Source organism: Daphnia carinata, chromosome 2 (genome assembly GCF_022539665.2).
Source record: "Daphnia carinata strain CSIRO-1 chromosome 2, CSIRO_AGI_Dcar_HiC_V3, whole genome shotgun sequence".
Taxonomy (NCBI): domain Eukaryota; kingdom Metazoa; phylum Arthropoda; class Branchiopoda; order Diplostraca; family Daphniidae; genus Daphnia; species Daphnia carinata.
Window position 1 is genome coordinate 2620392 of NC_081332.1, and position 15422 is coordinate 2635813.

General features: G+C 42.9%; 3 protein-coding genes across 7 annotated transcripts; 1 reads left to right on the plus strand and 2 right to left on the minus strand.

The window, feature by feature from the left end:
- Positions 1-466: 466 nt before the first annotated feature.
- On the minus strand, positions 467-10045 carry LOC130701682 (rho GTPase-activating protein 12-like). 5 transcript variants are annotated; one of them, XM_057523622.2, is made up of 14 exons: positions 9687-10045; positions 6470-8092; positions 6233-6389; positions 5947-6156; positions 5652-5876; positions 5310-5537; positions 3710-3835; positions 3453-3625; positions 3216-3351; positions 2583-2710; positions 2279-2520; positions 1665-2215; positions 1424-1604; positions 467-1366 (listed from the first exon to the last, which is right to left on the minus strand). In XM_057523622.2, the coding sequence occupies exons 2-14, from the start codon at positions 8062-8064 to the stop codon at positions 1125-1127; spliced, it is 4194 nt and encodes a 1397-aa protein (XP_057379605.1). In that variant the 5' UTR covers positions 8065-8092; positions 9687-10045; the 3' UTR covers positions 467-1124. The 5 variants fall into 5 exon arrangements, with proteins under 5 accessions (XP_057379605.1, XP_057379604.1, XP_057379606.1 ...); XM_057523621.2 differs by lacking the exon at positions 9687-10045 and adding an exon at positions 9302-9480; XM_057523623.1 differs by lacking the exon at positions 9687-10045 and adding an exon at positions 8714-8864.
- A 137-nt stretch (positions 10046-10182) lies between these two features.
- On the plus strand, positions 10183-11817 carry LOC130701695 (nonsense-mediated mRNA decay factor SMG9-like). Its single transcript, XM_057523635.2, has 5 exons — positions 10183-10722; positions 10782-10964; positions 11021-11173; positions 11255-11617; positions 11686-11817. Exons 1-5 carry the CDS (start codon positions 10244-10246, stop codon positions 11762-11764), a joined length of 1257 nt encoding a protein of 418 aa, XP_057379618.1. The 5' UTR covers positions 10183-10243; the 3' UTR covers positions 11765-11817.
- Positions 11818-11908: 91 nt separating this feature from the next.
- LOC130701642 (chorion peroxidase-like) lies at positions 11909-15326 on the minus strand. Its single transcript, XM_057523573.2, has 12 exons — positions 14940-15326; positions 14641-14858; positions 14393-14566; positions 14106-14317; positions 13760-13973; positions 13497-13694; positions 13300-13429; positions 13053-13235; positions 12804-12972; positions 12526-12727; positions 12320-12425; positions 11909-12101 (listed from the first exon to the last, which is right to left on the minus strand). The coding sequence occupies exons 1-12, from the start codon at positions 15095-15097 to the stop codon at positions 12032-12034; spliced, it is 2034 nt and encodes a 677-aa protein (XP_057379556.2). The 5' UTR covers positions 15098-15326; the 3' UTR covers positions 11909-12031.
- Positions 15327-15422: the final 96 nt, after the last annotated feature.

Below are 15422 nucleotides of genomic sequence, written 5' to 3' on the forward strand. Positions count from 1 at the left end.
GCAAGATTTCATTCATCGGTCGACATCATTCTACATCCTCATCACATTGGATTCGCAAGATTCTACCTCAAGAAGAAGAAAAGGAAGAGAGAAGAGGAAAAAATGAAGAAAGAAGAAAAGAAAACAGAAGAGCCATGCCTACTACATAGGGGCTTAAATGGCACAAAATAACGATCTGTAGTACCGTCCACTACATTAAAGATCGACCAACAAACTTGAGGTAGAGAGGAGGTAATCGGAACTCGTAGGCTGTTCGTAAGCCTCCCCATGGCCACTAGGTTCATGGATGCAGGCAGCTTATCATCGGGCAATGTGACCCTCCTCGATACCAAAGAGTTTTTTGTTTTCCTTACCACCTGGCAATTTGATTTATTTATATTTTTTTTTCTAGCACGATATAATGCTAAATTTGCCAGCAATGAATTGATTACGAATAAACATAAAGTCAATCGATAGGTTGACGATATAGGTTTCAAAACATTTGTCAATCGATACTCTATTGCCAAACAATGGGTCAAACTATACCGGGAATGTATGGGTGTATGGTGGCAGGAGAAAATAAGAAGGCAAAATCAAGACAATGATGTACACGTAAATAGCAATAACTAATAAACGGGAAAAAAAGGCGCAATCGCTGATCTGATTCTCCGTACGAACAAGGTTACTCTGTACTTATAATTTTTCTACTCTGGGCAGGAGTCGACATTGGAACAAAATAGAATAACATGATGAAAATAACCACCGTACTTGGGGAAGAGAAAGAGTGAAGATATGCTGACAAAATAAAAAATGCAGCAACATAACTCGACCAAGCGGAATCCGCAAAACACATCCCTCATCATCATATGATACAGCAAATTTAAACATGTTAATACAATACAGTCTGGCAGATACACTTTCAAACTGTCAATGAAAAGGAAGGCCGCGATCGGAAATAATGATACGTGTGCAATATATAGTTACAAACAGCCAGTCTATCTAATTGGCCTATGGTAGCCACAAGAGAAAGAGACAATTTCCAGTCATCTTATCCAGTCAGACCCAAGTGAAGTTATTCGAATATTTTTGTGCTTTTGCACTAGGCATTTTGTAAATGTTGAATCTGCTTAGATAACCAAGACAAATCACCTGTTGAAAATGTTGTTGTAGTTGTTGAGTAAAGCTTCGACTACAAGATTCTGTTGCATCATGTCGAGCGCCAAGTTGTTGGACACGGTGGCTGCCCACATCAGAGTTGGCCCGAAGACGATGGCCAAATTGGAAATGTGCATGCGGTTATGCTCGCGGTACTCGGTAATTTTGAGCAAATGGCGCAAAAGGTACTGCAACGTATCGTAATTCTCCGTCGGCAATGATTCAACGATTTCTAGATCAATCACATTTTGTTATGCCACTCGAATTCAATTGTATTTCCTTAACATACCTCGATATCGCCGTATTCGTTCCGGATTAGGTCCCTGATAATTGGTCGCTTGCAAAGCTTTCTCAAAGAGTGGGCACGGGATAAGCGGCTCCTTCAGTTCACGGAAGAAGAGTTTCAGGCAACCCGTCAATACATGAACATCGTCTTCGATTTCCAAGATGGCCCAGTTGTACTGGTCGACCTGTTTGCAAGCAAATTTGAAAATGCGATTCAAATAAATAATATTTTTGCTTGAAATTACCTGGCAACGAATCTTTTGAATTTGAGAAAGATTTCCGCTAGCTCGATAAATTCCATCTGCTTTCATGTTCTCCAATTTGCTCTCAATCAGTTGAATGACTTGCTGGACAAATTTGGGCACAGTGGACTCATCGGCCTGGCAGAGTGCCGCCAAGTGGCAGCCAAACACTGGCTCATCCTTCCAGATGCCTTTTCTGACTAACGTGTCGACCGTCGGTCTGCGCACGAAAAATTTGCGCAATTTGTCTCTCAAATTTTTTTGCCTTTCCGGGGCGGTTCCTGAACCAACTGCCGTCAGGTCCTCCGTACTACCAAGGAAAGGCACTTTGGTGGATTTGGTCCGTCCCAGCCGGTTCTTCTTACTGCCTTGTTTCACCAAACTGCTATTGTTGCTGAAACTCATTGGCACATCGGGGGAGGGCGGACTGAGAAAATGGTGCGAGTCATTGCGTTTGTGCCCGAACTCTGGCGAGAAATTTTTGCTTTCTAACGACAATTTGTGGGGTCTAGTGTTAATCGACGGAGACGGTGACGGGTAATGATTTGTTGTCTCTGCAATGTGCAAAGGACATGATGTCAAACGGTGTCGTATGTTCAAATGGTCAGCTATTTTACCTTTCGTGCCGCAGGGTAAGCGCTGAATGGCACGTTTGATTTCGTTATACCAAACAACGGCGTTGGTCTCATCTTCGTCTTGCAATAGGAGCTGAACGCCGAGAAGGGTCGAAACTTGGAAAACGCCTTTACGACTCGATTTGACGGCTGCCCATTCGATAGTCGCTCCGTTCAAATCAACACACAATTCCGGTTTGTTGGTTCCAGTCGGTGATCCAGCAGCAGCGGCAGACATTTTCGTGCTACAAGATGAAATTGGCTTTTCAAATTCCGGTTAAAGAGCTGGGAAATACAAGTAACTTACCTGGTTTCTTTAAAGAGGAAGAGAAATAAGTCTGTCAACACGACCCACGAGGAAGTCCAATTTTTGCGAATTTTCTTGCCATTCTCCGTCAATTTGGTTTTGTGTAACACACCTTGTTGTAGAACTCTCTGTTTCGTTTTTTTTTTTTGGTAAGTTAAGATAAGATAATTATTCGATTTGTCCAAAGGTGTTTGTTTAGTATTTTAAGAAAATTAAAGCTAAATAAGCATGTGACGAGATTAGTGGCAAACACAGCTATCAACACAGAATAGATGAAACACAAAAGCCAATTAGAAGTGCAGCTCCCCATTAAAAGGTGCAACTCGTTAGGTTAGACATGTTACTAAAAGCATCAAAAAATGATGTTTTTTTGTTTTTTTATCGACCGTTGGGTAGGAAAGATATGCCATGACTGCAAGCGACGCTACGTTTACTTAATCGACGCGACTGGACGGTACAAACACCGATGCAATCACAAAAATACTCTCTCCCCCCGCCTACCCCTACCATCGTCTCCGACCCCACCTTAAAAAAAAAAAAAAAAAAACCCAACACGTGACAGCAAAATAAAAGCGGAAAAGAAAAGTCGAGTTGAAACTTACGATATCAAAGTTTGGTAAGGTAATCACTTACGATGCTACCCCCTTGCAAATTGGGCCATTGCGGCTGGACATTGCGGGGTAGTGAGGCCGTTTTGCTGGGCGCTAACAACGTCACTCGACTAGTCTCTCCACTCACATTCTCGACGGCAATGTCCTCGACACAGCCGCTAATGATTCAAGTCGGAGATTACATAAAAACAAAGTAAAGAGAATGGAAATGAATTCAACTGCTATTGGCAAAAATAAAATAATTTATTAATGTGTTTACCTGAAATTCGTCAAGACCATTGATCGAGTTTTGCTATTACGGTCCGCTTTCGACGTCCTTTGACGGACTAAATCCCATTTGGATGTCGAAACAGGGACGACTGGCAGTTGCTCGTTCATTTTTGGACTGAGTTTACTGCCTTCCGGATAAAAGACGCCTTGCTGAATGACCTGCTATGTTATGATTGACGTCAAGGACGAGTCCAATTACATCGTTCCAAATCAATCAATCTTGTTTAATGAGAATAATTCAATTACCGGTTCAGTGTCGGGGGACAAAGTCAAACCAGGGACGGACGTGATTTGAGGAAGGGCCCACAGCGATTCGTTGCTGTCCTCTTCATAGAAATAGACACGACCCTCGCTGTCCAGAGATGTATACCACTAGACGATGACCCATCAAAGAGAAATCGGAATAATTAACAATTCGAAAAGATCCAAAAGAAAAAAACTTGATTCTTAAATTATGCGTGAAAAACGCCAAACAAAAACAAAAAACACTAATGAAAAAAAAATGCGCCATTTTCTGTTTGTAGGTCAAATGGATCGATTGCTTTTAAGGGCACCTCTGCTAGATTATTCGAATGCGATAGTCGGTTTTGCCAGATAAGTGCATCGTTCCAGGAATACGCTTCACAGCCATTGGCGCATGTCAGGATGTGCCCCGGCTCCAGCGTCTCCGATTGACTGTTGTGAAAAAGGATGTGGGTAACGGGAGATTTTTCTATTGCGGCTGAGTGGCAAATATTCGATGGGGTGGGCGACTGAGAATTGGAACGGCCGGTCACAAACGGCCAAGAATGCCGTTGATGCTGCCAAGATGCATGTAAAGGCGTCTCGTCATCACCAGATTCCGAAAATAGACTACGAGGGCGGCGATCGGGGCTGTTGGGTAGCGCATCGAGCGGTTGACAAAATTCAATCTCGCAACACTCGGAAAAATGAATCCACGTCTGTCGGGCAAATTTCAAATTTTCGGCCCAAGTCAAATCACGACTGTCGGTTGCTTCGGAAATGCGAGGAAGAGTTGGTTGTCGAGGACGGGTTTTTCTCCTGCGCTGTGAGACCAAATCTGGCGATACACTAACAACGTCTTCTAATTTTCCGATGATATCGTTCGTAGCAGACGGAGCCCGTGCGTCAACACACGTTATATCCGAAGTTGTACAGACTTGTTCGAGTTCCTGAACAGCTAAAACTTGATGAATCCCATCAAACGGTGTGTTGGGCAATCCATCTAAATGTGCAAAACTACCAGACTTGTTTGCTACCAAATGCGAACGTTGGTCCTGTTCGTCGGTCGATGCATTTGCGCGGTGAAGACAGGGACACAAGAACTGTAACCATGTCCTACTCATGTCATCATCGACTAGGCTTGATTGGATGAAATGATTTCCAATTAATTGTGGCCCTCTCGTCGACAAGTGAACATCTTCACTGGCCGTTTGGTATCGGATGGAACGCAACCAACGATGGACAGGCGCATCTGCGCAACTACACAGACATGCACGTCGACGAGTGTCCATTTACTAAGCGAGAACTAAACCAACATTCTCTGAAACAGAATTGAAAAAAAAATCTCTGTCGTTTGACTAGCAAAGCCTATACTCAACAAAATACTTTGTCAGCAGACCGCAGATTTCCATTTCCTTTTTGGTTAAGAAAATTGAACCGAATTCCGCTGACGAAACGGCAAAAAAAAATAAATAAAAGTTTGCGGTTACGTTGGCTGCAAATTGGATTCGATTGTTATCGCACGTAGAAACCCGGGATGTATGCCGATAAAAAAAAAAAAACGCAGCATATCTCTAATGGCTGCATACGCTATAAGAAGATGGGATGAGATCAGTGTTTATACCCTTGCTCCTGTGAAGGCGTTGATGTAGACGACTTCGTCAGTAGATGGATCTGTAGATTCGATCCATCCGGGTGGGACAGCCAGTAGGGTGTGGTTTGCGGCTTGAGCTTCCATAACTGCTTTAGACGCCAGACGTGATTGATGGCTAGTGGTCGATGAATGATGAGACTCGACGCTGCTAGACAGTTGATCACCATCGTCACATTTCTCTTCCTCGATCGAAATTCCCTATCGAAAACAAAGGAGACATGTGAGTCAGATTAAAAACTCGGCAGGAAGCAGCAAAACTAGACACGATTCGCATATGCATGAGATGGAAAAGAATTAAAAAACAAAACTTACCCTAGTGATAGGACTGGTTCCTATCCTCCGTGGTGGTTTCCAACTCTTGGCCCGGTTTTCATTATTGTAATAAAACGGCCGGCCAGATGTTTGGTCCACATATTCAAACCAGTTTTCAAACAGTTCTCGTCTGGGCCGTTGTCGAGGTCCCGGGGAATCAGGCGGTGGCTTCGTTAGACTGCTAGTGTTGTTGTTGTTATTCATTTTCGATTTCGCATAATCACTCTGCATTTTTAAAAAACAAAATGCATGAAAATCATGTTTAAACGATAATAAAACCTAATACTGATTTTACCCAGGCTGACGGGATGGAATTGAGCGAGTCTTTCGAACTCAAAATATCTTCAGTGGACGAGGCATAGTTGGCTTCCAACTCGCTGCCAGATAAATTAGATTCGGATCCCCGTGATATCTTGACTGCTTTCAAGCTAACAGCATCGTCAATCGAACTCTCAAGGTCCACACTAGAACCCAATTGTTCCTGCGATCCTTTTTCTTGCGCGTCCTTTTCATTTAACAAAAAGAAATAATTTCAAGTTAAATGTCGGTTCAAAGAAATTAAGAGAAGATGCTGTTCACACCTCCTTTTCGCTGAAAAGCGGATTGTTGAAACTCATGTTGATGCCAGATTCGTCGCTTTGGATATCGTCCACCACGTCGACCACAGTCACCGGTCTCAAAAGGTTGACGTAATTATCCTTGACCTCCTTTTTGGTACTAAACGTTGCATTGCTCAATCTAAGCGAGGAAAAAAAAATTCAGGGTCACGTGATATGACAACTCGTGCTGATCAGAATCAACTGTAATATTTTTCTTACGTGTTCGGTGTTTGCTTCTGTTGTTGCGCAGTAGTGGCGGTCGCATTTTCAGTAATAGCTGTGGTTGTATTAACAGTTGATGTTGGTTTAGCCAAAGGAGGTTTGGTATTTTTGGGGGGCAGTCGAGGAGGAGACGATGAACTGGACTGACCCATATTCCCAGCAGACCGCTCCATCGATTCGGATGAGGAACGACGCGGTGGAGGGATGGGGTGGGGATAGGACAGGGGCGTCTGGATTTGTTGCGCCAACTTTTCAAACGACTCTGATAAGCGGCGATTGTGACTCACAAGAGGCGACGAAGGTGGAGGGGAAGAACGATTCAAAATCGTTTCGTTATTAACTGCATTGGAAGGAGTTCGTTTCGACACGACACTAGTGTTGGCTGATCCTCCAGCAGAGGAGGCAGCGGATCGGAGAGGTATCACTCGAGAGTAATTGTCCGCTTTGGCTGGACGGGCTGGTGACACTGACACGACTGATGAAACGTTAACTGCGCCTTGATTGGGATTCCTTTTGGGAGGGAGAGCTGGAGCCTTATCAATATTCTTATCAGCATCACCTGCATCACTGCACTCCCGTTGGTTTACACTCGTCGTCGGCGTTTTATCTCGCACTCTGACGAGACTCGACTGATTTTCTTGCTGGGCTGAAAGACGCGGTGGCAGTGGCGGAGCGGCCAACAGCGACTGCATTGAGCGACGCTGGTGATGTTGTTTCGGATTGATATTGGCTGTTTCTTCTTCCTTCAGAGGATGACGATGATGGCGTGAGGACTGTCCCATCAAGTGAACAGATGGGGGAGGAGTTGACTCTTCTACAGCCCAAGATTTCCGTCGTTCCCACAGATCTTTTGAGATTCGTGGTTTCTTGAATCTATCGACCAAGGACTCGCTTTTTAGTTGTCTGCCGATGCTACTGCTGCTCCTATTGTGTATATTTTCGCCGTTGTGATTCTTGCCTTTTTTCGTGACATCTCCACTAGCTCCGCAAGGCATGTCTTTGATCTCGTTCTCCAAAAGCTCCAGGAACATGATGGCGTCCATCGAGGTAGACCGCTGTTTACGAAGCTCGGAGTTTGCCGCCTGCCGGATGGACCATTTACTGCCGGAAGATGACCTGTCAGATGGCTGACGAGAAGTTAATTGCAGGCAATCGTCACTTCGGCTCTCGTTCAAATGTGTGACTGAAGCGGAAGCTGCCGATGAAACGCCAATGTGACGTCGATTGAAATTCAGTTTATTGTGACCAGATGGATTGATGGCATTATGGCCGTATTTCGAAGCCAGAGATTCGCCACTGCTGAAGGAGGACTGGGAAGACGGAATAGCTTTTTTGGCCTTGCTGATCCCATCTTCTTGCAGATAGTTGGCAGGGGCATAAAAGGGTTGACTCTTATCTCCTGGTCTTCGCACTTGCCACCAATCTGTATTACTCTTCTCCAGTAGAATCAGCCGTTCTCCCTCGCGCATTGACACTTCGTTCCCACCATCCTGAGTGCTGGTGCTAGTGGAGTTTGACACTGGATAAGAGTAACTATAGAGGACGGTTACTGTGCTTTTCTTCCTCCAGCCTTGAGACTCCATGGGGGCCATTGGTCCTGGTTCTCTTGCAGGACTGCACCTGGTATTGATGACACAATAATTAAGTACACCTTTCAAGCGAGTGCATTGACAGTGAAATGTATGAGGAAAACGAAAGCAATGTAGCTGACTACCACCTCCACATTTATTTTCCCTGTTCAATACTTAAAGCTGATAAAACTTATCTAAGGAATTTGAAATACTCTACTATAGTTTCCTGTAAGGCAAGCTGAAAGCACTGTTTACACAATCTTATCTGCTAAGCCCTGTAGTTCACGAAAATAGTCATGCCATTACGAAATGTTGAAGTATCTCTTTTGAAAGCAAAAACCTGTCAAGTACTGCTTTCTTTGAAACAACTAAAATTAAGCTGTATCACTTTGGTGAAATAAATCACAGGGATACCATTGAATGGATTCCACACTAATCATGATGGTGCAACAGGGTGAGCAAGCATGCACCCTTCACAGGGGACTGCGTGGACAACTCTTAGGGATACTTGGAACCTTCAGTTTGAATAATAAAGAAACACTCTGCAACAGCTACTATGGACTTGTAAACATATACAACAACCGTTGTTCCACATAACACCCGTTGGTGGTTTCGAGTCGTGTACCACAGGCAAAGAGCAGAATGGAATGGAAAAATTATAGAACCTCACCTCTCTCATCATTAGATCGGGCAAAAAAAAACAGAAACACACATGCGCCAAAAATGAATAGTACCAGTTACGGGATTCGGGGGCGTGAATGAAAACGGAAAAAAAATATATAGATAGAATTCCCACGAAACCGAGAGAAATAAAAACAAAACACTTGTGGAATGTCAGTAACGTTTTCCACTGGAGAACCCAAGAGCAGAGAGAACTTTAGAGGTGGGGTGGAGGATCGGGTTTGGCAACTTGTTGCTCACACTTCTCTTTACATCACGTGGTATTTATTTTAATTTCCGTTTTAAGCCTATTGTACGAGGACCAATGACACCTTTTTTTTCCTCGAATTTTTATGATATCAAGTTCGGATCGAATCTGAATACGGCTCTTGGCACAATGAAAACTATGCAGAGAACGGAAAAAAAGAAACGGTTTGGACTGCAAATGAATTCAAATGGTAAAAAAAAGTGCAATTTAACGGGTTGGTGGTGATATAAATCTATCCAACAGCTGACAAGGATGTAATGCGCCATATGGTCATTTTCGCTTTTGAAAACACCAAAATAAAAGGGAGAAAAAGCGTCGGTGGAGAGTTACATTATTTCGACGGTTATAACGGTAGTCTTCTTCGTCGTCGTAGGTCGATAGGATGGATCTAACGGAGCAAGTCATGTGACACGAGCAGTAACGAACAAAACACAACATGTTGCTGCAAACGTTATTTGGCGCTACCGACAATTTCCTCGGATGACGTCATGCGCCATCGCTAGGAAGAGGGAACAGCTACAAAATTTTTGCTTATTGAACCTCATCCAAGTACTCATTGCCAAACTATTTTCTCTCCTTCATGTTTTGAATTGAAACGAAGACACAAGGGGAAAAAATGGCAGAGAAAGTAACAAAAACAAGGCTTAACAATGGGCTCTCCCTTTGGCTCTTTCAAGCCTTTCGTACCTCCGGGAGCTTTTTTTTTGTTAGTTACCTGGCGCTGCAACATTAGTGGCCACAACGGATCGAGGTCATAGTCGCTTCGGGCTTCCAAGCAATGGCATACTGATGATATGCAAAGAGACGGTCGACAATATCTCAACTCGTCGAAGCAGAAATGGTGAACTAGTAATTAAATAGAGTGAAAAAGAACGACGACGACATGACTAGGATGAGCCAAAATTTTTGGCAAGAATGTCCCGCCAACTTGCTTTCATCAATGCATGTGGCCTGTGTTCGGCACTCGCATGGAACAGACTACACAGACACAAACTATTGGACAGTTTCACAGCTAAAAGAACACGGAACAAATGAGCTGGCTCCGTGGTACGATCACCGTAAGCGAATGAAGCGGATATGTACTGTGAAGGGACATTAAAAGAAAGAAAGGTGAAACAGCAGACAACTTTAAAGCTTCTTGTCTTTTGACCGCTAGATGCCTTTTCCCCTAACGAGAATCACAATAACTATTCACTTTAAACGTGTTCATCCCGTAAATAAATAAACAAACATATCGGAAAAAAAATCATTACAACCAAACGACATAAATAAATGTCGCAACCGGAACCGAATTCAACTTCTCGAGGGAAAACTCGAAGAGACGGAGGCAAACAATCCTTGTATAGACCAACACGGGACGAAAGAGATCGCTCGGGTTATAATTCAGGCTATCGTGGTAAAAGTAGACAAGCTGCTAATGTCGATGCTGCACCTCCTACAATCCTTTTGAAAACAAGAGCCAACGATACTCGAAGCTTATCTCCTGTCCAACAGGTGAAACCTTCAGGATCATTGGCTAGCGGGGAAAATTTATCGAGAGATGCATTCAAGGTTCATGCAAGAAAAGATGCTTCAGACAATACAGCTGTGCTTAATATGTCGACCCCAGTCAAATTTCTCAGCGAGGATTTGATATTTCAGGACTCTCTTCACGATTTCCTTACCGACAATTGTGAGTTTCTAGTCATAGGTTGTGTTGGCCTACAGTGGTCTGGCAAATCATCTGTCCTTTCTCATCTAGCATCTTCAAAGTATGAAACAATTTTTATTCTTGTTGGTAAAGATGATATTTAATTTTCTGCCTCTATAGTTGTAGAACATTTGTAAAGCAAACAGTTTTCTCTGTTGCAACGTCAAGCCTCCAAATGAAAGGTTTATCTGGAACAATAGGACTGGATGCCTTTGTAACTGGAGATCGTATCATCTGGTTAGACTGCCAACCGTTACTTTCTGCAGCAATTGCAGAAAGGGAAATTGCCACAAATTACAACAAGTAGCAGATTTTATTCCAAGTTTATTGTGAAATTTTACCATTATCTTTCTTTTCAGAGATGGATATAAGGAGATTCATCCAAAATTGGAATCATCCTGTGTAGGAACATCGGTGGAGGTAGAATCACTGCAATTATTATCATTCCTCTACTGCATATGCCACATCCTTATTGTGGTGCAAGATTCACTGGGAGATCCAAACCTCATCAGGTCTGTCTTTTCTTTTCTTTTTTTCCACTGCTTTGGTCATTGACTAATTAAAATATGAAAATTCATTGCTGATCATGACAGGTTACTTCAAACAGCTGAAATGCTAAAACCAAATTTGGCCAATGATGACACTGTTGCCGACCATATGCCCCACTTGGTGACGATTTACAATCGGGCGCAACCGAGCGATCTTGTACCTGAGATGCTGAAACAAACTCACAAATTTTATAAAATGGCATTTAAGAAATCACGACTGCAGATATCAAGCGAACAGTTTGGTGATTTGCAGAAAACTGATGAAGCCAATTTTGTTTCATTACTTGATTGGACAGCTGCCAACAATCAATGGACAAGCTATGAGGAAACCATTCCATCTTTAAAAGCAAAATTGCTGGCTCTTCCCAGACATTCATTTGGTCCCACCGGCCTTACTGAAAAATCCTGGTACAGTAAAGATTCATTACTGATGTTAATTAGAATGTGGGTTAATAGTGTTTCTTTATTTATAAAAGGTTTTCCTTTGCCATCAAAGCTTGGGAAGCAGTAAGAAAATCCATGTTGATGATGGAATACGCCAGGTTACTGCAATAAATGAACCTATTTAGCCGATAACCAGATTCAAATAAAAAAGAAACTTGTCTGCAGATAGGTGGTTTTATTTTCCTTTACAGGATCTCGTGCGATTTCTAGTTTTTTCTTCTATTTGTAAGAAGCCAGGAAGCGGGTCAAATCCAATTCACCAGCACCAGTTTGTGGTTGTTTATTCGTTAAAACCGACTTTTGTTACAATGTAAACTAAGCCACCACCAAGAACAACTGATGAGAAGGATATTTTCCTCACAGTTTGCTATAAAACGGCTATAAAGGCAGGAGTTTGGTAAAGTCGATTCCTGGCAAATTCGCACAAGGGACCGGTTTGTTTAGGAAGCTGAAAGATGAACGAATACATCCAGATGAAGCAATCGAGGAGTCATAAGAAAGAAAAAGAGAAAGAAAGAATAAATAGAAGTCTCTTTAGAGGGTAGCAGCACCGACTAAGATTAAGGAACTAAAAATGAATCGATTGATGTGAAAAGAAGGCCTTCTATGCCAAGGAAGAGCATTAATGAGTCAATAAAGAAAGAAGAAAAAAGACTATGAACGTACTTGTCTGGAATCCGGAAGGCTTTCGGCTGTATGTCGGTGATGGTACCATCGCTATTATCGCAAATAATTTTGGCAAGGGATACTTTTTGAATTTCGGCAAATTGACCTAAACAGATACGTATAATTAGAATTGGCATGAAAAGGCCGGAGGTAATTGTAATCCACGACACTTCCTAATATTGTCAATGGCAAACTGAAAAACTTACTTCTGCTCAAGTAAAGGCTGCTACCAATGTTCCAAGTGTAGAAGAAACGATCGGCTCGTTTCAAGTTCACAAACTGCATTGCAAAAAGGCTGGCAAAAGTTGGTCCAAGTACAGCATTCGGTAAAGGTTTTTCACTGACACCACCAACGAATAAATCAATGTCACGAGCATGAGCGTACACGTTTTTCATTGCAGAAACCACCTGCACATTGGTATAAAACACTTTGGATGTTATAAATAGATACAGTAAACATAAAGACAAAAACAACAAGACTCACCTCCAGGGGAATTCGGGGTACAAGTTGGTCAAATGTGAACGGAAAAGACGATTGTAAGTAACTGCCTGTTATATAGTTTATCATCTGGGTGTAAGTGAACAAGCCGTGGTCTCTTCCACGTTGAATATTCAACGAAATCAAATCAAGTCCCAGTCTTTGGCCGGCTGGTCTAAGTTTTTGCCCCGTCATGAAACGTAAGTTTAGTACAACACCATAAAGAAAGTAGCCGTATCTGAAACAACAAGTTACTTGAAAAGCTGGCTGGTAATGTCATCGGCGAAACAGTTGTCAACTGCCTGAGCAGGAGTCTGGATCAGGCCACGTAGAGCATTGTCGAAAAAAGTACGACTCAGAACTCTTTGGGGTTCATTAAATGAATCTGACAGTAAATAGCTTTGATCGTCGTCTCTTCTTCCATCACTCTGGAACAACCTATTTGGAAAAGAGAATGCTGTGGGAACGGACAGGAATTCCATTTCAGCAGGGATGGTTTTACCTGACAAAACTCCTCAACTGAGAATGGCCCATGCGGAAAGCGGCTGTTGAAAATTCAGTGAAAATGGCAGGGTTCACGTAGGAGTTGTAGTAATACTCTGGTGAATTCACCTGGGCAGCCAATTCCGGACCTGTAAGAGAAGTACATAGAGCAGAGTATAGAAACGATGGCTGCCACAAGTCTTGTTCGAATCATACCAATCATAACAGGCAAATATTCGTTGTAAATAATGTGTTGCATTTCCGCAATCACCAAACGCCTGGCTTGCTGATAGTAGAATTCAGACGATTGACCAGGAGCCACTCGATACAGAGCATCCGCAATACGATTGTGCTCACGAACCCAAATCGTGTGCATGACAGTTAGCAAAGGCTGTTCGTTGACTCTGTCATCACCTGTTTGAAAATGGTATCATGACACTAAATTGAAGTCATCCACGGGAGAGAAAAACAGGGCTGACCTGCATCGAAGCATGTCGAAGTACAAACGTTGGGCCAAACAGCCCCAGCACCTCCAGGACAACAATTAGGACCAGGTGGCAAAAATTGGCGACCATTGATGACGCTCACTTTTAATTTGCCATTAGGTGACGATGAATCTCGCAGGGCTGCCGCATGAGTTGCAGAACTGCCATAGACATTTGAACCATCAATCCAGTGCGTTAGGGCGTTAACCTGGGTAACAAGGTATGTTTACATGTTTGTTTTCTTCCAAGGACATCTGATTAATAGCAATCAAAACTTATAACGAGATGCTGCTCCCAAAAGTGCCTGGTTTAAAAGTATTTGCATGAGGAATGAACTTACGTGTTGTCGTTGTTGTGGTACGTTGCCGTTAAGATCTTTGCCGTACGTAGAGCGAACAAAATTCATACACGTCACGCTAGGTGAACTGGGATCTGGATTGTATTTCATATCGTTGGTAGGAACCATGATCGGTGCACACTCAAGATGAGGAGGGGGTGACACGACGCTGCCTGTCTGTGCTCGTGAACAACACTCGAAAGCAGATCCATCGCCTAGGTTTGTGCAAGACAAGTTTTGTGATTTCAAATGTGCAGTGACAAAGTTACTTTTATATTCTTAATACGTACTCTTGGTAAAGGTCGGCGTAAGAGTGAGGTCGTGATCGAGAAACTGTCCCCATTGCATCGTGAGTAAAGTCACGCTGGGGTCAGGCACAGTGTCGTTGAGAACAATCGTTGTCGAGATAAGTCGCGGGCTGGGTAGTGGTTGACCGTATACAGAAGTTCGAAATTGGCCCACATCTATGCATTCGCATCGCACAAAAGACATTAAATATTTATAGATATTTTCATTAGAAATTATCATATGTACTCACTGTCTGCGTAATACGAGAAGCCGAATAATCGCTGAAAGATTGTGCCAGCTTGTCCGAATCTGGGTTGGTAATTGCTGTTACATGAACCGTCTATTGTGCGGAATTTGGAACTGAAGTCACACGGCGCAAGAGGAGGAAGTTCAGCCTGTCTATCTGTGACATTGGATGACGCAGCCAATCTACTAATCGATCCAATTTTCCCTGCCGGAATTCCCAATCTATTTAAGGAAGACGTCGTTATGAAATTAATGAAAATTAGTTTTTTTTAATAGGCTAAGAAAACTGGAAAATGAACTGACTGGTCACTCAAGTATTGTCGGGCCACGTAATCAACAGCGGCTTCTTTAGATTGAGCCATAGCGGAGGGATTGTGTCGTACGAAAGAGAAACGTGCCGAATACTTGGCACCGGGCGACAATAAGGTACCACCATTTTTATCAGAAGTGCCTTGAAGCATGAATCGATTTTCATCCTCTTTAGCTATACGCTGTTCCAGCTGCTTCCATTCTTCTACGTATTGTCGGCCAAATCGTACAGCCTCTTCAATTTGCGCCTTCGGAATGCTGGCTACGATTTCGTCGGCCTCTTGTTCTTCTTTCTTGGCGGCCACGGCGAGAGCATCGAAACGTTCGATGAGGGTCGCCAAATAATTTCTGTCTAATTCTGTTCATAACAATTGGTAATAGTGAAACATTTTTTGTCTTCCTGTCACATCTCATGTTAATTGGAATTTCTGCTAATTATTTAGAAGTCAAACTTGAGCAATTTAGTTTTTACCTTCA